The sequence below is a fragment of the Watersipora subatra genome, chromosome 7 (assembly GCF_963576615.1).
Source record: "Watersipora subatra chromosome 7, tzWatSuba1.1, whole genome shotgun sequence".
Lineage (NCBI taxonomy): Eukaryota > Metazoa > Bryozoa > Gymnolaemata > Cheilostomatida > Watersiporidae > Watersipora > Watersipora subatra.
In genome coordinates, this window is record NC_088714.1 from 1,383,726 (window position 1) to 1,406,045 (window position 22,320).

General features: G+C 39.8%; 1 protein-coding gene across 2 annotated transcripts; it reads right to left on the bottom strand.

Moving 5' to 3' along the window:
* Positions 1-5,415: 5,415 nt before the first annotated feature.
* LOC137399661 (selenoprotein N-like) lies at positions 5,416-21,004 on the bottom strand. Of its 2 annotated transcripts, none has more exons than XM_068085846.1 (11): positions 20,890-21,004; positions 19,993-20,213; positions 19,772-19,891; positions 19,407-19,535; positions 18,507-18,700; positions 18,009-18,164; positions 17,688-17,839; positions 15,597-15,844; positions 14,258-14,467; positions 12,192-12,370; positions 5,416-5,871 (listed from the first exon to the last, which is right to left on the bottom strand). In XM_068085846.1, exons 2-11 carry the CDS (start codon positions 20,194-20,196, stop codon positions 5,802-5,804), a joined length of 1,662 nt encoding a protein of 553 aa, XP_067941947.1. In that variant the 5' UTR covers positions 20,197-20,213; positions 20,890-21,004; the 3' UTR covers positions 5,416-5,801. The 2 variants fall into 2 exon arrangements, with proteins under 2 accessions (XP_067941947.1, XP_067941946.1); XM_068085845.1 differs by having other exon boundaries at positions 20,814-20,912.
* Positions 21,005-22,320: the final 1,316 nt, after the last annotated feature.

The window sequence follows — 22,320 nt, forward strand, 5'->3', positions numbered from 1 at the left end:
AGTGCTACGCGTGCCTCCAGCTCGCCGTCCTGTCAGATGCGCAGGGAGCCCGCTTGTGGCTCAGTATGCTCAGTTCTTTGCTTCCTACTTCCAGGTGTTCTGCTGACACCTCTTCTCCCGTGGCAATTGCATGGTACATGACGGCCACTGGTCTCTGTCCTGTGGCCTGTAGTCTGGCCAGCTCGCCTTTCTGTCCTGACTTTTCTGGCGGAGCTGGTTGCCCCTCAGGGGTACCACTGGCACTCAGCTTCAATCCCGCCACTATTGGGACGGAAGTTCTATGCGAGTTGCCGGCCTGCCTGCCTCCCCAGAGTATGCGACGTTATCCAGTGTCGATCCTGCTCTGTCGAGGGCAGGAGTCCCATTCAGGCAACTAGTCAGTACTCACACGGCTAACGGCCGAGGGGCCTTCATCTCTCTGTTCAATGCTTACGCATTGTCGGCAGTCCTTGCAGGTTTGCCTACTCAACCCATCTGCGTTCCCGTGGTGAGTTCCTGACCGGTGTTCCAGGATGTATCGGAACTCCGCCAAGATCTCGAGCCACCTGGCCACCTGGTTTGAAGGTTCCCTCCTACACAACCACTGAAGTGAGGCGTGATCTGTCCGTAGAAGGAACTCTTGTCCATACATATAGGGCCGAAATTGCTTTACCGCCTTAACCACCACGAGCAATTCTCTTCGAGTGACACAGTAATTGCGCTCAGAAGAGGTGAGAGTTTTGCTGTAATAAGCAATGACCCTCTCGCAGCCCTCTTGTACTTGGGACAGCACGGCCCCTACTCCACACCCACTGGCATCCGTGTCCAAGATGTACTGCCTCCCATGGTCTTGCTATCCCAAGATTGGGGCGGTGCTGATACTGTCCTTCAGTTTGTTGAAGGCGATCTGCTCCTCCTCTTCCGTCCATCTCCAGGACTCTCCCTTTGCAGTCAGCTGGTTCAAGGGATGTGCTATGGTAGCGAACTCGAGAATATATTGTCGGTAGTAGCCGACTGTCCTGAGGAACCCTTGGAGTTCCTTAACTCCGTGCGGGTTCGGCCACTCCATCACTGCCTTGACCTTGTCGGGATCTGTAGAAATTCCGTCCTGGCTTACTATGTGACCCAGATAGCGAATCTGGGGTTGCAATAGTTCGCATTTGAACGGCTTCAACTTCAATTCGGCCTTGTGGAGTCTCTGGAAAACCTCCTCCAGCTGGTGCGTGTTGAAATCTGGTGCGATGACTATGATGTCATCGAGGTATAACAACAGCGTTCTCCAGTGGAGGCCATGTAAGATGCGTTCCATGAGCCTTTGGAAGGTGGTTAGGGCGGAAATCAGTCTGAAGGGTAGTACCTTCCGCTTCCACAACCCGGATCGTGTCGAGAAGGTCGAATTCTCCTGTGCTTCCGGTTCCAGGGGCACTTGCCAATACCCGCTCACCAGGTCTAATGTGCTAAAGTAGCGACTGCCAGACAGCGCGTCCAGGCTGTTGTTGATCTGGGTAGGGGGTAGGCGTCCTGCTCGGTGACGGCGTTCAGCCGCCGGTAATCTATGCAGAAACGCCATCTCCAGACTTTTTTTCGGACCAGCACCACGTGAAGCTCCAAGCTCCTCCAGCTGGTTCGATGAGTCCCCTCTTGAGTAGGTCCTCGACCTGCCTTTCGGCCTCCGCCTCCTTTTTCAGCCTGAGACTATAAGGAGGCTGCCGAATCGGCTGAGTGCCCTTCTTGAGTGAAATAAAATGTTCTACCTCGGAAGTCCTCCCTACGTCGTCGTCGCCTGTGCTGAACACGGTGGCATACTGACTCAGCAAGGAGGCCAACCTCGCCGTCTGACTCGCCCCCTCACAGTTCAGTCGGGCCAACTGAAACAACACCTTAAGGTGAGCCAGCACTTTATTGGTTGAAGTCGGACTGGCTTCATACGGTAAGGGGTCGTCATCCTCGACCTGTGGGGTATCCACCCCCGTGTAAGTGCCAATAGTGGCTCCAGATCGGAAGGTCAATGACCCTTCCGTCGTGTTCATACAGCGGGTGATGACCTGTCCTTTGGGTCCTGGCTGATTTAAGCTACTCGCCACTGGGGGTCCGTTGGGGAACCCTTCAATCAGCCCCATGGGGCAGTAATTCCGTGTAGTGATGTGACAATGTATCGCCATCCCTGTTCGGGCTGGTACCACCACCTCCTTGATCACTTGCACTTTACTTTGTAACAGTCGTCCATGCAGACTAGCTGCCTGCCATCCACTCGGACCACTGGTTGTTCAAACTCAAGAAAACACTGATGGGCCACGAAGAATGGCATTCCCAGTATGGCATCTTCGCTTAGACGGCTGACTACAAAAACTTCCTCCGTTTTTACATCCCTCAGATGAATTGGCAATCGGATTATCCCGTAGAAGGGGAGCCGCGTCCTGTCAGCCAACAAGCTGTGGCTGCCGCTCTCCTTGGGCCGGTCTCGCACGGCTCTGGTAATCAGTCAAAGACCTATTTATTTATCAGGTTCGTGGTGCACCCCGTGTCTAAGAGAAACTGGATGACCAGCCCCTACACTCTTCCTGGAAGGAAATAGCTGGTGGAGTAAGTTCGGCTGAGGGCTTGCGCCATAGCGGTTTTTTCCAAGGCATTTTCCGTAGGGCCTGGGAGGACTTTCTTTTTATGATGAGGAGAAGTCTGTCCTTTGGGCCGTCCCATGTTCGTGGTAGACCCGTGGTTCTTGAAGTTGCCACTCCCAAGGCAGGAAAGGTGCCCGTCCTACCGCTCTTAAGGCAGGCTTTCGACTGTCTCGTCCTGTGGGGGTGGTCCTCGGTGTTTTGGGTGGAGAAGATTTGATAGTCACCCTCCTTCGTTTCGGGTTATGTCCTTGCCACTTATACAGAGGGGCGTAGGCGGTATCCGGGATCAGAGAAGCGACGAGGCTGGCCTCACTCAAGGACTGATAGTAATTTTGTGTCTCCACAGACCCTTCCTGTGCATGAATTCTCTCGGTTCAGTTCTTTCTGATTGAGGCCATCCGTCAGTGCTCACTGAATCCCATGTGGCTTTGGTACGTCTCCGGGGTTGTTTGGCCTTGACACAGTCAGTAGCCGGAGCTACTGCTGTGGCCTTTTCTCGTTTCCCGAAGCCCGTTTTGACTAGCGAGGGCAGTTCTTTCGTACGAGCCCTTGGTCGGCCACAACCCCAGCAAAGGGTAGCTGGCTGACTTCTTCTTTCGGTTGAAGTGTGGATTCATTCCTGGAGCCGTTCTACTTTCTCCATGAGAGATTGGACTAGCCGGCTAGTTGTCCAATGACGTCGGTTTCGATCGAGTTTACCTGGTCAGAGGATCCTCCTTCCAGGGCTCGCACCGAAGATTTGGCAGGTTAGAATCTGGAGGTAGTCATTTCCGGCCCGTACAGCGTCAGCTAGTACAGGCCGAAAATGGGCGTGGGCGTGTGTACGGCCAACATATGTCGGTGCAAGGTAGGATCCCTCAGCGAGCTGCAGGACATCTCCATGGCCATGTTATTTTGGAGACGGTTCGGCAGGTCTCCGTACGCAATGCGTACCAGCCTTTCGACCTCTATGGCGTGTTCCTGGAGTGACGTTTCCTCCTCTCACCTAAGGGCGTTAAGCCGGTTTAGCGCCTGTCTAGCGGACAGCCCGAATCTTGCCCGGAGGGCATTGAAGATGGCCTCCGGGTCCTTCGCTCGTCCACAGTCTTCGGTCTGTTCGCCCGGGCCTCTCAGAAGTGCAACAGTGTTGCTCCTTCTGTCTACTGGTTGGCGTCGGCCACCTCCAGGAAGGGGGCAATAAAATATTCCAAGTCTTCCTTTCCTATGTACTGGGAAATCCTGAAGTGTGGTGCCGGTTCCTGGGCCCTTGGCATCAGTAACACCCGTTCTAGTGCTTCGACTAGTCGGTCAGGTCCCGGATCGGAGCTTTGTGCCCTTCTATTGGCCATGTTTGGGGTTTTCAGTAGGTTTCTGCTCCTTTCCTAGGGCAGTACATCTACTGAGTCCGCTGCCGTCGGTTCTTTTTGGGTTTTTTCCAGTTGCCAAAAAGTTCTTCCAGTAGGAGAAATGCTGCCTTTTTAGGCAAGTCCTGTCTGAGCCTTCAGTAGGTTTCTGTAGGAAGCAGTAATAGAGCAGTGTATCTACTGGGTCTGTTGCCGCAGGGTTTTACACAGCTCTCTCTGGGTTTCTTCCTGTTGCGAGGAAGGTCTTCCAGTAGGAGCAACGCTGCCGTTTTTTAGGCAGGCCTTTGTTGCCTGGGTTTCCTCCTGCTGCCGGTTTTAAGGCAGTAAAAAGTTCATCCAGATATCCAGCGACCCAGTCTGAGTCTTACGGTTGAGTGTTTCTTGGGATCCTAGTTATCCCACCGCTACCACCAGTGTAAAGATTTTGTGCCACCCTTACTCACTCCACTAGTATAAGACTCGATGCGTAAGTTTATACATGTATTTCTGCTTTGTTCATAAGAGTACAAGAATAGTCAAGCACATGCAATGAACAGGCCCAGAACAGCTCTGCTCTCTAGCACAAATGTTCAGGGTTATATAGTGGGTGGGCCTTGCCTCTCGTTTCACTTGGCTGGGCTTGACTCGGATAGGCAGCTCAGCTCTACTCAGCTCGGCTCTGACTGGCTCAACTCTCACCTCGTTATTCTGCCTGACTGAGCACAGCCCGGCTTAGCTCAGCCCTAGGCTCAGCTCTCAGTGGATCACATTCCACGACAGTACCACAATCATTCTGATCACTTTTCTCCGCAGATCTCTTATCAGCAATTTGAGAGACTTTATATCATGGTTACTTAATAACTGGTAACGCTAACTTCAATAAACGTACATTGAGACACATCAATAAACTGATATAGACTCATGTTACTAAATGTGCAAATATAGACACATGCCGATATAGGTCTATGAATTTGTATCAATAAATGTATATAGATACATACCAATAAATGTACATTATAGACACATGCCGATATAGGTCTATGAAGTTGTATCAATAAATGTATATAGATACATAACAATAAATGTACATAATAACATGCCAACATAAGTGTATGAAGTTGTATCTATTATAAATGTATATAAACGCATACCACAAACTGTATCTAGGTTTTTGTCAATGAATATATGCATATAGAAATGCATCAATAAATTTTCTTAGACAAGTGTTAATGAATGTACATGCATATACAATTATACATGCCAACAAATATCCATAGATATATCTCAATAATGTATCTGACAAGAATTAATTGAGCAGTATGATTGTTATATTTGATAACTTGACTTTGGTTTGCTGATAATAACAAAAAATAAGGTGAAAACAGTTGAGCTAAAGACATAACTTTTGAACTATATATAGTTATATATATAACTATATATATATATAACTGGTGAGAAAGAAGCTGCATGAAATATAGGTATCTATTGTATATCTATTCACGTGGCAACAAGTGGTTACACAGTGGCTGACTGATGCTACTCGCAGACATCAAATGGTTTCTTCCTGGAAAGGCTGAGTAAACCATCATCATAAAGCAAGCAATCGGAGAGCCATTGCGAGAACCCGCATCGCGGTTGCAGACATTTACAAACAATTCAAACACTAAAACTATAAAAATTATGCAAAAAACATGAAAGAACCAAACAGGCTAGCTTAAATATATAAAAACCATATTTTTGGATAAAGTCAAAAAGATGCAAAAATGTAGGAAAAATTGCCATTGAAATGCATATGAGATTATGGATTAAGAAAAGTTCAGTAAAAAAGGGACAAGCAAATATAAATACACGTATAGCGAGAATGATCGGTCAGAGGATGAGGCTAGGCAAGAGAGAGGCTCTCCTGAAGAAACTGAATATATCGCAGATTGTGATCAACTAATTCGACTGACCTATAACAGAAGACGTAGAATATGAATAAATAACACTGACTCTTCTTTGTTACGGAAATACTGTAGATGTTGACTACGGGCAAGGAAAAGAAAACATAACATTAGTTAACATTTTGTTAACATTCCTAAGATTAGTTACTAACATATCACAAACAAGTGAAACTTTAACTCTAGTTGTATGCGGGCCAAAGGATGGGTATACACCATTGATGAGTAATCCTACATCCTTGATACAATGATGTAAGATTACCTAACAAATAAATACACGATAAAAATATTTACAACAACTGAGATTCAAATACAGGAGGAAATCGGTTTCATTGTTTTACAATTAGAAACAAAATTACCGGTAAGCATAAGACCAATGATATAGAGCTCTCCATGTGTGGGCTGTATATCATTGATAAAACAAACTTGCAAAATAATTTTTAAAGCACATAAATTACATAATTTTTTTATTATATATTTCAATACATCAGAGTCTTGGCTTTCGAATGAGCCTATATTCTTTACACAAAGAATAATAGAACTGTGAAAAACGGGGTGTCAAAAGTACGTCCTGCAAAAAAAACACACTTGGTTCAGGTACTCAAAATGTGGCATCATAATTCTCATTTAGCCTTAGGTCGTCGATCCCTTTCGCTGCCATTGAGGCTGCGTTTTTCTGGGACATTCGGTGCTGTTAAACCCGGAGAGCGCTAATAATAAACTAGGATTCTAGATAATCAACAATGCCTGCGATCGTGCTAACGCCCGACCAATACAAACACTTGTTCTGGGTTAATTATGCTTCAATAAGTGTACTGTCGTTGGTAAAGGTAATGAAATCGCATCGATTAAATTATGACCTGCGGTTGCGTGGCACTAGGACTAAATGTCAATCGCACTTTCGCGAGATCACGCAATGCTTGAAATTAATTAGTCTCAGTCGTCACCCTTAACATCGCATTAAAAATAAAGAGCTAGTGCATAATATCATCGGGAAAATATAGTATGGTTCTTGGAGTCTGAGGTACTTATCATAGAAATAATATGTACATGGAGAACTAATGACACTGACTCCTTTGTCATCTTCATTCGTTCTCTGGAGTTGTCCTACCTTCGCCTGCCACTAGCGTCATTATCAACACTTTCGTAGTTGATAAATAAGCGGTAAGAGCACACAACAACGAATATGAGAATTGTGACGTCACAATTTTCGAAACATTGCCAGTAAACTTTTTCGCGGTAGAGCTCTGGGGAAATCCTATAAACACCAACCAATGTCTGTCTCACCATGGCAAACAATAGCTCATTCGAAAGCCAAGACTCTGATGTATTGAAATATACAACAAAAAATTATGTAATTTATGTGCTTTAAGCAAATGACAGAAAGATAGGTTTTCCGGAAGGAAGAGAACTATCCAGTATGATAATAATATGTTCCGAGATCTTCTTTGTTTTTATCATATAACTTCCTTTCAGATGATGAAATCATCGTAACATTTGTAAACCTTTATTTTAGCGTCTGTTTGCGGCCCTGGGTTTAGCTAAGTTTTTCAACTGTAACTACATAGAGAAGCTATGTAGCTACATAGAGAAGCTATGTAGCTACACACGAGAAGCTAAACACGCAGCCAGCAAATAAAAACTGTTTAAACATAAGATTATCAAAGACCAGACTAAAGTTATGGTTACCTGGTGTAATACATTACTTACATAAAATCACACTGGTGTGTGGGTCCTAAGGGATAAACTGGGGTTAAGAGAGACACTGATGATTTTTCGTATGTTGGGAGATTGCCAAGGGTGTGGATTAAGAAATAAGATGAACGCTAAACCAATAAATTGGGTTTGCACTACTAAATAGATTTAATTATATGAATTAGCAGAGCGTTCGAGGTGAAGGAACCTGTTAGATAAGCATCTGGTACAAGAACAGCAGCTGCTTAGAGCTCTAAATTTATTTGCCTAGGTATTACATATTGACAATGATGCTTTATAAGGACATAAACCTTTTAAAGGCTTCTCCATGTTTCATAATACCATGACATGTCTCAAGTTAGCGTGACATCTTACCTGCATGCCACTTATTAATGAATGCGTAGGCATCATAAGACATCATCAATTGGTTTTGACTATATATGTGCAACTGACTATCTGATATACAGGCTTTGAAATATACTACTGAATACCCGGCGTTGCTCGGGTATATAACATTGTTACATGGATAGATTGAGGCCAGTCCAATTGGCAGGCGCCGCTTGGTGTAAGAATCTTTAATGGAATGCTTGTGGAGTGCCAAGATCGTCTGAGCCAGCAATTGCCGCTAGAAAAGGACGGTGTTGCATACCATTGCTTTTTAGTTTATCATTCAGTTTTGTAAATGGCTGTATTCTAGTTTCCAATCAGAGTCACAATCAAATGACCAGATTTCTATTAACCAAAAAGCCGTAATCCCACGACCAAACGAGCGGATGCGAAGTTTGAGAGTTTTTATGATAAATGCATGTGCACACAACTTACGAAAATTATTCATCAACAATAAGACGAACCCTTGTTTTGAAATCTCATCAGCAAATTTAACCATCATTTTGTAGAGTCGTTAAAGTATAATAACGATACAAAACACATTTAAGCCTATTTAAATATGTTACCAAGTCTTTGTATACCGTCGGCATTATCTTAAAACCTACTCATCTGATCGGATTATACACAAATAGACAGATTACTTTGAACGAAAATCGCCACAAAACTCTTGAAAAGCTTGGTTTAATAAAAGTTAAGACCGGCCTGCGATACACCAATAAAGCCGTGCGACAGATAGTAGAACTATTTAGCAGTGCGCATTTCATGAGAAAACCGTGCTCATTTCATCAGTCTGTGACATTTTTTACTTGTAATCGAATTTATTCGAAGGTTTCTGTAATAAACGTAGACCGTTTGAGACGTAGACCGAATTACAGATACGAAATTGTGGTACACAGTTTATCAGCCTGTGTTTTTTTGTTCAATCACCGAAGGTTTCATTATTCAAAACGTTAGTCTAAATTCTTTACAACTTATGTACAAGCTAGGGCCGAACTACAACGCCCCTTTATGACGAGAACATTTTTTATTTTGCTGCAGTTTGCATGAAACTTTCAGACGTGTGAATGCTCGTACTCGCTTTTTGTTAAAGATCGCTTATCAAAACCATTCTACATTCAACGCAACCAACTTTCAAACTCTGTATAGTACACAGTAGCTTGCCATTTTACTTCTAATTTTGCATTTCAGAGTTATAATAAACATATTTCTTTATTGTTGTTGAATTACATACATTACAGTAGATTAGGCCTACAGCTTTATAACACTTTTATAACAGCTTTTATTTTGCTGCGGTTTGCAGAAATCTTCCAGACGCGTGAACGCTCATAGGTTTTCTATTATTGCTGTATTACTATATTAACAATATTGGTTATTCTAATAATATCAGTGCATTTTACTTCTAATATTGGCCAACATTGCATTTTTCCTATTGCAGGGGAAAGATATAAACATATAATATTTTCCTTTCATTATTGCTGTTTGTTATGACCAAACACTTTTTAAATAAATTTTCTAAAAATCTATAGAAATATCACAACTTCTCGATATTGTTAGCTATGACGTTTTCAAATGTAAACAAAATTGTGCATTGGTTTTCTATTATTACTATATTAATAATATTGATTATTCTAATAATATCAGTGCATTTTACTTCTAATATTGGCCAATATTGCATTTCTCCTATTGCAGGGGGAAAATATAAACATCTTTTCCTTTCATTATTGCTGTTTGTTGTATATAATAACACCCACACCCAGTACATTACAGCTACCATTGCAGTTATCCTGTTGCGCTGCAGTGCCATTTGACAGCTAATATTGCATTTCTCAACCATCAGTACCCTTTCTTTTTTCCAATATCACTTTGGTCGTGGGCTGTATGACAGTGGAATTTCTAGTTATAGCAATGCTATGTTATTACGAAAAAGACCAAGTGAGGTGTATCGACCCGCAATATCTAACCTTTTGTAATAAGAATACCTTGTTTCGTTCACACAGCTTGGTTAAAAATTAATAGCAGCTAGAACCATGAAAGATTCTCATAAGTGGTACTGCAAGGGATCTGAATGCGTAGATTGAAAATTGGTCTTCATGTACACTTTCTCAGAAAATCCATACCTGTATATGATGACATTCATAATTATATGGAATACACCGAAATAATGTGAGTATGCTTTCTTACAAACCACTATAAAAATGTATATTTTAACAAACTTTTCATTACATGTATTTTTGATACTGAAAAATCTGTATTGGTTTCTGTAGTAAAACATATCCCTGCTGATTGGCTGCTGCAGTATCAGGGATCACTGTTGATTAGTCAATCTAGTACTATATATAACTGCTAGTTTGTTGGTATTGAAATCTGATTAGGAGAAAATCCTACCAGAAGTAATTAAAGTAGCAGCATTGACTCTGATAGTGATGAAAGTAATAGTTTTGTAAAAGTAAGGAACATTGTAGGTGATCGTTCTAGCTTCATAGCGATCGCAGTTTCACATAGCTTTAGCAATGCACAAAGTATATAGACATTGAATTTTTGGCATAGCACTATTTGTTAATATGTAAGCAAAATAAAATATATAACAAAAGTGTTCTAGATAAAGTTTGAAATTGAAGAAATTGTATAAATATCATGAAGCAATATCGGCAATTTTCGGTAAAATGGCTGGCGGTGGGCCGATAGCTAAATTTGTACATGGACGGTTGTGAAAAGGTTAAACACCCACTTCTATGCAAGAATTGTTATCATTAATTCAACTTATTCAGGATTTTTATTTTGTTTTCTCAGTTTGTAATAATTGTATCATTACCGAATCATTCTTTATTGTAATCGTAGCAAAACCGACTTAATTTAGTTATTACTTGCTAATTATTTCACACTTATATTTGAACCCTTTTATAGTTGTTTTATTTTTGTAATTTATTTGACCTGCACAAAACACTTTCCTCATGATATGAAGTTTGAAAGTTACAGTTGTTTCACAAGGTTTGAAAACCTTTCAGTTGTTTTTATTTTTTCTGTTAATTTATTTCAATTACACAAAACACTTTTCTCATGATATGTAGTTTGAAAGTTAGAATGGCAAATATTGTTATATGTTAAATACAAATAAATTTTTTGTCCAAAAACTTTTTATTACCCGGGCAATGCCGAGTGGTGCAGCTAGTCTGAGATAAAGCATGGTAACACATTAGCTACCACTAGGGCTTCTCTTATTGGTGATGTGAGCAATCCTAACTTTAGACTAAAACACAGGGTTTTTAAAATTTTCGATAGGTTAAAGAGTTGTGCCAATTACTGAACTGAAGCTCTGCAAAACTGTGACAAAGACACTTCCTAAACATATTACCCCATTATGCTAGAGTGTTGTGGTTACCAAACACGGCACCCGATACAAATAACACAACAAAATTACAATGCAAAGCCAAAGCAAATTTCACAAACATTGAAAATATCTGTGCCATATTTATACGCCCCGCAGTAACTTTTGAGAAGTGTTTATATAACTATGTACACTGATCAGCTTGCGTGTACACCTTGGAGCACACAAGATAATTCTTCCTTCACACAGATAAGAAATTTAGAGAAGTCCGTGAAAATTAGCTGTTCTCTGAAGTCAATCGTTTAAAATCTTTTAACGCTTGCTCTGCTCACATGAATAAGGATTTTAACGCTTGCTCTGCTTACATGAATAAGGATGTTAACGCTTGCTCTGCTTACATGAATAAGGATTTTGAACGAATAATTTTTAAACAAGTTCAAAAAACCGAGCGATGTTAATATAAATTTTTCCAAATGCAGCTGTTTCTTGTCGATATGTTGCAAAGGCTGCGAATATTTATGTCCAGTTTCATTACTTAAAACATTGAAAAAAACCTTGTAATCAGTCGAAATTACATGAAAATATTATTATTGTTATATTAAACATTATTGAAATCTCAATCTTTAATCTTTAATGTTGTGTGCTGCTGTTATTGCAATAACATTTGTGCTGTTAGTTAACCTTCAAGTGAAATATATTACTCATATTACCTTGTTCCAAAATAAGTAACTAATATGTTATTTTTACAATCAGTTGTAACACTATATAATACAGTATATAATACATATATTAGGTGAAGGTTGACCTGAAGATACATGAGAGTCGTGGCTAGTTGGCAGTGAATAAAGCCGGACTGTCCGCCTCCCACGAGCAAAGAGCCAGTTTATTTAACTCGCATCTCCAATACAACCAGACTTCTACTTACCCTGGCTCCTCATCCTCAGGGTCTTCACCCAAATCCATGAAGTCATTAAGATTTATGCTGTTGAGAACAGTTCCATTAGGATGAGCGATGATGATTTGGACAGGAAATGAGTAAACCTCCATTGATTGTCTGGCAAGACTGGCAAGGACTGGGTGACTATGCTCAAGCGTGAGGTAATGCTGTAACACAAATGAGGGCGACAATGAAAGGCTATGTACAAGTACAACAATATAATGTAGTGCCATACTACAAAGTATTGCTATATACAAGTACAACAATATAATGTAGTGCCACACTACAAGGTATTGCTATATACAAGTACAACAATATAATGTAGTGCCACACTACAAGGTATTGCTATATACAAGTACAACAATATAATGTAGTGCCATACTACAAAGTATTGCTATATACAAGTACAACAATATAATGTAGTGCCACACTACAAGGTATTGCTATATACAAGTACAACAATATAATGTAGTGCCACACTACAAGGTATTGCTATATACAAGTACAACAATATAATGTAGTGCCATACTACAAAGTATTGCTATATACAAGTACAACAATATAATGTAGTGCCATACTACAAGGTATTGCTATATACAAGTACAACAATATAATGTAGTGCCACACTACAAGGTATTGCTATATACAAGTACAACAATATAATGTAGTGCAACACTACAAGGTAATGCTATATACAAGTACAACAATATAATGTAGTGCCATACTACAAGGTATTGCTATATACAAGTACAACAATATAATGTAGTGCCATACTACAAGGTATTGCTATATACAAGTACAACAATATAATGTAGTGCCACACTACAAAATATTGCTATATACAAGTACAACAATATAATGTAGTGTCACACTACAAGGTATTGCTGTATACAAGTACAACAATATAATGTAGTGCCATACTACAAGGTATTGCTATATACAAGTACGCCAATATAATGTAGTGTCGCACTACAAGGTATTGCTATATACAAGTACAACAATATAATGCAGTGCCAAACTACAAGGTATTGCTATATACAAGTACAACAATATAATGTAGTGCAACAATGCATGGCAGCCTGTACTATAATGTAGTGCAGCAATGCATGGCAGCCTGGACTATAATGTAGTGCAGCAATATATGGCAGCCTGTACTATAATGTAGTGCAGCAATATAAAGGCTAGCTCAGCTGAACAATGATCTACATTCACACTGCACAACTAGCGACGATTGACAACTAGCGACGATCAACAATCAGCGATTATTGACATTTAGCGACCGTTAATAACTAGTGACAATTGACAACTAGCGACGATCAACGACAAGCGACAATCAACAACTAGTGACGACTTACAATGAATCGATGCTCATAACTCCTCTTCTATTGCACATAAAAAGCAGTTTGCAGCCAGTTTTGGCTGGTTTGAAATCTTTGATAAAAACATGCAACAGGTTTAGCATAGGAAGCAGGTTGCAGAGCACATATTTTGTATGCAAAAGATTAACTGTATTTTTAATTGTTAGAATTGGCACAAACAGAGCTTCTCCACATTAATAATTTCATGTTGTTTCATATAAATTTTTTTGATTATGTTGATAGACATTTAATATGCATACTCTATTAATATGCATACTCTATTGAAAGATAGAAATAACTCTATTGAAAGATAGAAATAACAAAGTTTCTGTGACCTTTTTGAAACTGACACAGAAGTTTAATATATGCAAATTATAAAAATCTGCCTACAAAAATTGAGCAAAATTACATTTTCAAAATGAAAGTTTAGCGCCATATAAAATATTGAATAATAGATCGCTGAGCCATGCAATATTCCTAGCTAAAACTGGTGCACCCCAAAAATCATAAGAAGTTGTCTACCAACAAAATTGCTTCAACGAACGAGAGAACAAATCTCACCGAAAACGTGAGCGAACATAACCCACTACAGAGAAAAATCTTACAAAAGCTCGCTTTCGGAAAGGATGTAGTGAACTCTTTTCGAAAACAGCTAGCTTATGGAAAAGAGTTACCTGCTTCAAACATAACATATACCTTGAGGTCTACGACCAGCGCCCAAGTAGAGACGAATCTCTCTTTTAGCAGAGAGATGACGCCCGCACTTTCCAGGATGGTTTCCCGGAGAGTGCGGGCTGAACCTCAGCATGACTGGTCATCGAGAGCACCCCATAGTACTATAGAGTGAACGAGCTTGTCCTCTTTAGCTGCCACATCATAAGTCTCCGTGTAGTTATGGTACTGCACCTAAACAACAAATAGGACGTGACTCTTTATACTTTATAACCTCAGGACATATCATCTATAAACTTAGTAGGAAAGGGTGCACCACTTTCCCCTACATATCATCCACTCTTTTATAGACAAAAGCTTGTAGATATTGCGAAAAATATAAAGAAACACATCACTTGTTTACCTCAACCAAGTACCGTACTTTTCGGGCTAGTACAGTAGGATTAGCTGCTACTTTTTTCTGATGATTTGAGCCAAGCGACTTATATAAAGGTACGGCTATTCTGTGGCTTTTTCTTTCACCGCTAGGGCGCAATAGCCAAAATATCCGGTTAGTGCGCCTCTAGCGGTGAAAGAAAAAACGAAACAATGCCTAACGGTACTGTTCCGTTAGATATTAGGTTAAAAAGCGTCGGTTAATACGAAACAGTGCCGTTAGGCACTGTTCCGTTTTGAACAGGAAAGTTGCTACTGTATTAAAAAGCACCGTCCTGAGTTCTGCGGCCTATACAAAGGTGTAGCCTATGTATTGTTTTATTATCATTTTTTTGGAAACTGAAGCAGATTCGGCTTATATAAGGGTGCGGTTTATAGTCTGAAAAGTACGGTAATTAACATTTAGCATAAAAGATTTTATGTGAATAGTTGTCATGCTAAACGTTATAATCATACATAGAGTGCGTTTCCACGCTTCGAATAGTTTCGGAGTCGCTTCCACTCCAAATCATAGAAACGGTAAAATCCGAATGCACTCGATGCCATTTCACTTCACTAAATTTGTACTAAAACATTCGCTGTGAGATCATAGAAACGCTCAATGCAGATGGGTCTGAATTAGCAATACTTGACTAAGCTCTCCTCACTGGAAATAAAAATTTTTTAGCGCACAACCACATGGGTCTCTGCTGCGAGAACATTCCACCGCTATTCACTACTATTTCTGCTTGACTTTTTGCATTAACATTTACATGGCAAGGATGTGTTGCTCAAATGAAGATGACCAAATAAGTATTATTCAGTGCAACTAGTTGATTAGGCATAAATTAAAAAGTGATCATGACATGAAAACGAGTTTACTTTAGCGAGTTTTGTTTACGTTACAACAAGGTCAATAAAAGGTCAATAAAAGGTCAATAAAACGTACTGTGGTAAATGGATAAAAGACCAATTCCATTGCCTTCTCACAGACATCCACTTGAACCTCATCCGCCCACGTCAAGGCCTCCAAAGCTTCTTCAGGCGAAGTTGTCTCAGGTTTTAGCGAGGTTCTCAAATCATAGCCATCCCACAGAGCGGGACGAGATTCTGATGTGGCCACCAAGCCCATCTCTGGCAAATAACCAATGTCCACTTCCATCGAATGCTCGGCATCATTCTTCAACCATTCCATATCTGCGTGTAGTCACAGAATACTGCCCGGTGACCATAGTTAAATAACAAAGACATTGGTATTCAGCATACATGTATGTAGTAGTTGATAGCCATGGACTATTACACATAATACCACTACAATGATATTACAGCTCTAGTGGCAGATATAACATCCTTAAGGTTGACTTGCAACAAAATTCACATTACAGTTATTTGGTATTAAAAGATTCACCATGTCTTACTCTGAGGTGTTGTAGGTGCAAAATATGTAGAAATGCGATTACAAGCTCTTAAAAGCTCAAAAACGAACAGTTGATCGCAGCCATCACGAACCCGCCGTAGATCGGAATCAGTTTACTTTTCTGACGCAGTCATTACATTTGGTTATTGTTTTGTCACGTGATGTTCTCACGTAAATTGAAAGGCCAACAAAAGGCTCAATATAAAACTTCTCGTAGCACTAGTTTATGACAAACACTTCGGGTTTTACCGAAGACCCCGTATCAAATATACAGTAGATGCTCGCTACTTTACAGTTTTGTTTCGGCTTGGTCTAATCGTCTAGTCGTAATCTGATCATGTGACCCATACTTTACAAATAATTTCTGCAGAATTTTTCGATTATCACAGGTGACCAACAGGCTCGTCATGTTTATCAGACAATGATATTTACTTCTTTGAGCTAAGGTTGAAAAATTAAACGGATTTTTACGGTAGGTTATAAAATATCAGTGCTGAAAGTGACGGCATTACAATGACGATAAAATAGATGCGTAAGAACAATAGACATGGTTTTATTGAATGCGTGAAGTATATTTGTGAAAATATTTCGACGAATGAGGTTGCGCAAAAGTGTAAACAGGAGCCATCTTGTACAACTACGGCCCATTTGAGCCGTTTTGGAATGAGATTCCAATCTATGGCGGTTTTGTGATGGCTGCGATTAACTGTTCATTTTTGAGCTTTTAAGAGCTTGTAATCATATTTCCACATATTTTGCACCTACCACACAACAGAGTAAGACATGGCGAATCTTTTGATATCAAATAACTGTAATGTGAATTTTGTTGCAAGTCAACCTTTAACATAGACCAGTTTGCCGACGATTCAGCTATTGACAGATACACTCAAATAAACTAGGTGTCTAAATGTAAACTAATGATAATAATATAATACACAAATGCACACTAATGATATACTCAAATATTTCTCAAGATACATGAAAACTCCCTATAGACTACGGTATACACTGAAGCACCCTTACACTCATGTGACGTAACCTGCATAAGGTTTCACATTCATGGCATGCTCATATATGTATGATGACTTGCTCATTCACACGGTGCCACACTCTTATATAATAAGATCACATAATGACATACTCACATGATGAAATGTTAATATGACGAAAGTACATGATGAGAGGGTCACACATGAGACACATTCATAACATGTACGCAACGACACCCTCAACCATGACGCACTCATACTCTCTCTCCTTCTCGTGCAGTTAGTCATCTCGACAATGACTGCCTTAGGGTTTAAGCTACATCCCTGACTTCCATGTAGTTGTTTCCACCTTCTCTTACCACCTGTTTGTGTCTAGTTACCTCAACTTCATGTTACCCCTAGCTACATCTTTGTATCTCAGTCTGGGTCGGCCCAGATTCCTCTTATCTTTATAGAGTTGTGAATATAATAGTTGTCTTGGCAACCGCTCATAATCCATTCTGTGCACATGGTTCGCTCATTGACGCACTCATACAATGACTCATACACAGGAACACAGTTCCACCCAATGGCACGCCCATATGTTAGCATGTCTAGCAAAGTGTACACAACACCATGCCAGTTTAATACCGACCGACATTGAGTCTCTTGTTGGTTGGCACAAACATCCTGAAATACTTGAGTTTGGACAGATCTCTAGAGATTATGAGGCGGCCTTTGAACTGCGCAGGAGTAAACCAAAATGGCTGCCGTGGCGGCTCCTGCAGCTGGAATTCGGCGTGTACCCTACAGAACATGATGACAGAGAGTAGCTCTGATGTAGCGGAGAGTGCAGCTGTCGAGAGCCAAGAAAATGCTACAGATGAGTCTTTCACTTATCACTGGTACAAATTCCGAGGTAAAAAGTAAATAAAAGTACATGACAGGCTATGAGACGCAGCGCACCATGTTCTACCTGATAGAAATGTCGAGCCAGTCATCATTGCGAGCTCTCACGCAAGCCAGAGATCCTTGAGGAGGAAAACGAGTGTTTATGAAGGGGCGTGGGTGCAACATAGCCAACAAATTATGCAAGCTTGTGAGATCTCCAGTCACTCTAGGTGGGTACAACCTGGAGCAGATGGCCAAGACAAGTGATACCTTGAAAAGTTTGTGATCGAAGACTTCTTAGCAAAAGTGGCTCCAAGACAGTTAAACAGACTATAGACCATAAGCTAGTCACCATAAGAAATGGTAACCACTACTTGTACAGTTGAAAATGCTGGTCATTGCGAACTATCCTCCCCAGTTATTTGAATGTGGCAATGGGCCAAGAGGAAATTGAAAGCGATATACAGTATGTATATGTAGCTGTCATATTTGAACTTTGACCTGTTTTAGTTGATGTAAGGAAAAGCTGATGTATTGCAGCACGCTGGCCTAAGCTGAATCAGTATAAACAATGGCTGAATACCTGTTACTAGATGCAGTAGAGTAGCCTCCTTGACCGTAGTCTTCAGCCCTGACACCAAAAGGGGTGATGCGGTAGGCAGACCCTAGCACAGGGTTAAACTCCTTAGGCATGAACAATGCAAAGTAGCGAATAGCAAAGTTTTGCAATTCGATGGCTGGTTTTTGCCAGGCCCGGAGAGCTGCTAAAGGTTTAAGCTAAAATATGAACAAACAAAATAGAATGTATGATGATAGAGTGACAGGCAATCAACACTAGAGTAGTACCACTGTAATATAATAGAATTACATCCCTACCTGGTTTGTTAAGCCTGAGTTAGTGTCTAGCCACACCTCATAGACTAAACAAATTTATGGAGAGCGTAACCAATGCAGACCTTCCAACCTACTCATAGCGACTACACATAACATCAACTCATCATTAACTTTTCATCAGGAAACAGGCCAAAAGGATGAAAAGATTCAACCAGCAATGGTTGGTGCTGTTTAAAAAGTAAACTTTACATAATGGTAATTGGGTAACAATTTACAGAGCCATTGAGCTGAATTTCCAGGAAATCAGTTTACCCTCAACTTCAAATACCGCACCATACGGAATCGTTTGTCAGCAGCTGCGAACGCATTACTAGCTTTAGTGTTCTTATAAAATATTTAATTTCAGTTTTAGTCTTAGACGTGTGGCTATGTTTAGTAGATGACAGTGAATGGCAGCGTGTACACATAACATACATTTATTAAGAAAAGAACGAAGACATTTCAATAACAACTTCCCCACGCAAGCCGAGTAAATCTTCACATCTTGTTGTTTGACACCTTTAATAAACAGTTGACTAAAGCTCAGCAAAACAACTCAAAAGGCAACTGAAGAAATGGGAAGATGCCCAGTGGCATAAAATAAGATTACCTCTAAGGAATTTGGTGGTAGGTTGTGTGACATAATTTGTAAAGACTCAATCTCCAGTGGCTGCAAATAAGACTTCACTGTAACTAAATTATCTTCTAGGTGAATTGGGAGTTCATATTCCAAAGTAACCTGTAATTCGAAGAATAAGACAGAGAACTCCCACAAACTGATACTATGTATATACCAAACGCATAGCTACATCGTAAAAAAGACTTCACTTCCTTCCTAATAAAAACATCATCTGCTTGAGTATCTATGAATGTGCAACTGCAAGTGAGTCAGGCAGATCATAAATCGAAAGCAAATGCTGAGTACAGTTCATGGCTGTCTATAAAATGGACATGTAAAAGTTATGAGATCCTTACATTGACATCTACGAGAATATGGGCGAGTGGTTCGAATTCTCTAACATCAAGTACTCCATCATCATCAACATCATGCTGCCGAAACAATGCCAGTGCTTCGGCGCCCATTCGTTGAAACAGCTAAAATAAAATATCATCTCTAAATATTTTTGAAAACAATTAAAGCTGCTAATATAACTGAGTCTGCTGCTTGCAAACATTAAAAAGAACATGATGCTAACCTGGGGGTCACTGCTCCAGTGTTGTGTAGTGTCATCTTGCATCCAAATACCAAAACCCACTGCTGATACAGCGACAAAGAGTGTGAAGGCAATCACAAGTATTTTAGCTTGAAGGTAACTAACTTCGATGACAAACTTGTTTGTGATGTTTGCCTCTGCATTATCCTGGGAACCATCGTCCCCACTATGTGATGGAGACGACATACGAGTTTTATTTATGCCTAAAAACATGATGTATAACATGTAAACCTAGATATCGAAAAAATTTCAACACAAACTCAGTTTGCTTACAATTGCAATTTGCTTATAATTGGTGCAGGCACAATCAAGCTTTCAGTTTTGATGGAAACTTAAACGGAATTTATTCATTAGCTATTGAAGCATAAGAGTGCGAAACAATTATATCAAATAATTCTTATTATTTCAAACAACTAAATTGAAGTGTGGGCGCTGTGCAATAAGCAGAGCCAAATAACTCGTATCATTTCACTGACTGAGACTCTCCCAGAAAACAAAGTGTGCAAACTCAAACTGAAAGCAAAGAAAGTAAATTCTGCGTTGATGGTGGGTTGATAGTAGGCTTTATGCTAGATGATATGATTACAGCAGAGCAAATGTAAAGCGAAAAATGTTTTCACATCCCATATATCCAAAGCATATTATTTTTACACAAGGTTCGATTTACAAGATTAGCGTGACTAACAGGGTTTACTACAGTTGTTATTTACCTAAAACAGAAGTGATGGCTTGAAAGTAGCAGTAATTAAAAAACCGAAGCACTTGGAGTGATGATAAAAGCAACTGTGTTTGAGTTTGCTCACCATTCCTTTGTGAAATTAACATAGATAATCCTAAAATATTTTTTGCAATTGCAACAAGCAGTTACTGAGTTAATACCTTCAAAAAGCTCTGATTTTCGGCATCATTACGCCTCACATATGCATTTCGTGTTTAAATGAGTAAGCTCTGCAAATTCACTGAGGTAAAGCAGTCACAATGGGTCGGATCGGTGTAACAGTACTGAAAGTCCTTGACGACGGATCGGGTAAAATTACAAGCGCCGTTGAAGTTTGTAAATCGCGGGCTACTATAATGACTTCTGGAGTAAAGTTCACAAAGGGTCGACGCTATGACGAATAACAATGTCTTGCACTGAAACTATTTTTAGATGCTGCAACGCAAGCGTGCTAACATGTTTCCGCCCACCATGTTTTAAATGAATTGTGGGTAGTTAGCTAGTTTTACTGTTACAGGAAAAGGATTCTAAATAAACTGTATTTTGGCGGGATTGCAGTTACGCGACGACTTTGTTTTAAATGTTGTACCATTATGCAATATAGAACATGTGTAGCTTATCTTCGAATACATTTATTGTATTTTGGTAAAAGTAAATGGCAATATTTGCAAGCTTCTGCCATCTGCCATTTTGATTGGTTGCCACTAAATTTCAGTGTTTGTTTTAACACCGCTCTGAATTTTTTTGTCTATGCTGGAATTATTACATAATTTTGGCGGTTAGTTTTTTATTATTGTGAGTAAAGTTTAAAACATGACCTCACAAAACTATTGTGAGCTAAATGTATTTTAAATAAAAAAATAAACGTATGTCAGTTTTCGTTGATGAAACGTGGGTTGTGCACTTACAACTACTGTTAATGCTATTTAGAATAATAGGAACGTAGAATACTAGTTAAATGCAGCAGTGCAAACACTTTGTTTTACTAGTTCTACTTCATGTATGCATTAACACTTACTACTTTTTGTCTGAGAATTTGTCTCTGCAGAATAATTAAAGAGATCGTAGAAGTATCTTTCAAATGGAGTATGCAAGTTGGCTCAAGCAACTGTTTTATTCAGTCTTTTTTGAATCACTATTGCGTATACAAACGCTTATATGTACAAGGGCTTTATGTGAATTTTTTTTAACTAGAACCGTGCTATAGCCAAACTTAGAATAGCAACTTACGATGTGTTCGGAACATTGCATCGACTGAGTTGTCCGCTGGTTTGATCAGTATTCAAAAGAAATTTAATACTATTTCATTAAAACTTTTTTGTATTGTCATTTGCTTAGATTGCTTGCCTAAACTTCGATTTGCAAATCTGTTTCATGCTCAATCTTGTTTCTAATTTTCAAAAAATGAAGCTAATTTCCTCCTGTAGTTGACACTTTGCTTTTGTAAATTTTTTATTGGGTGGCTTATTGCAAAGTAATCCTACATCATTGTATTATTAACAACTCATATTCATAATTTTATATGCATCGTATAGTCAACATACATCAGTTATATTTTTTGTATTGGTGATGCAAGTCTTAGAGCCAACTAC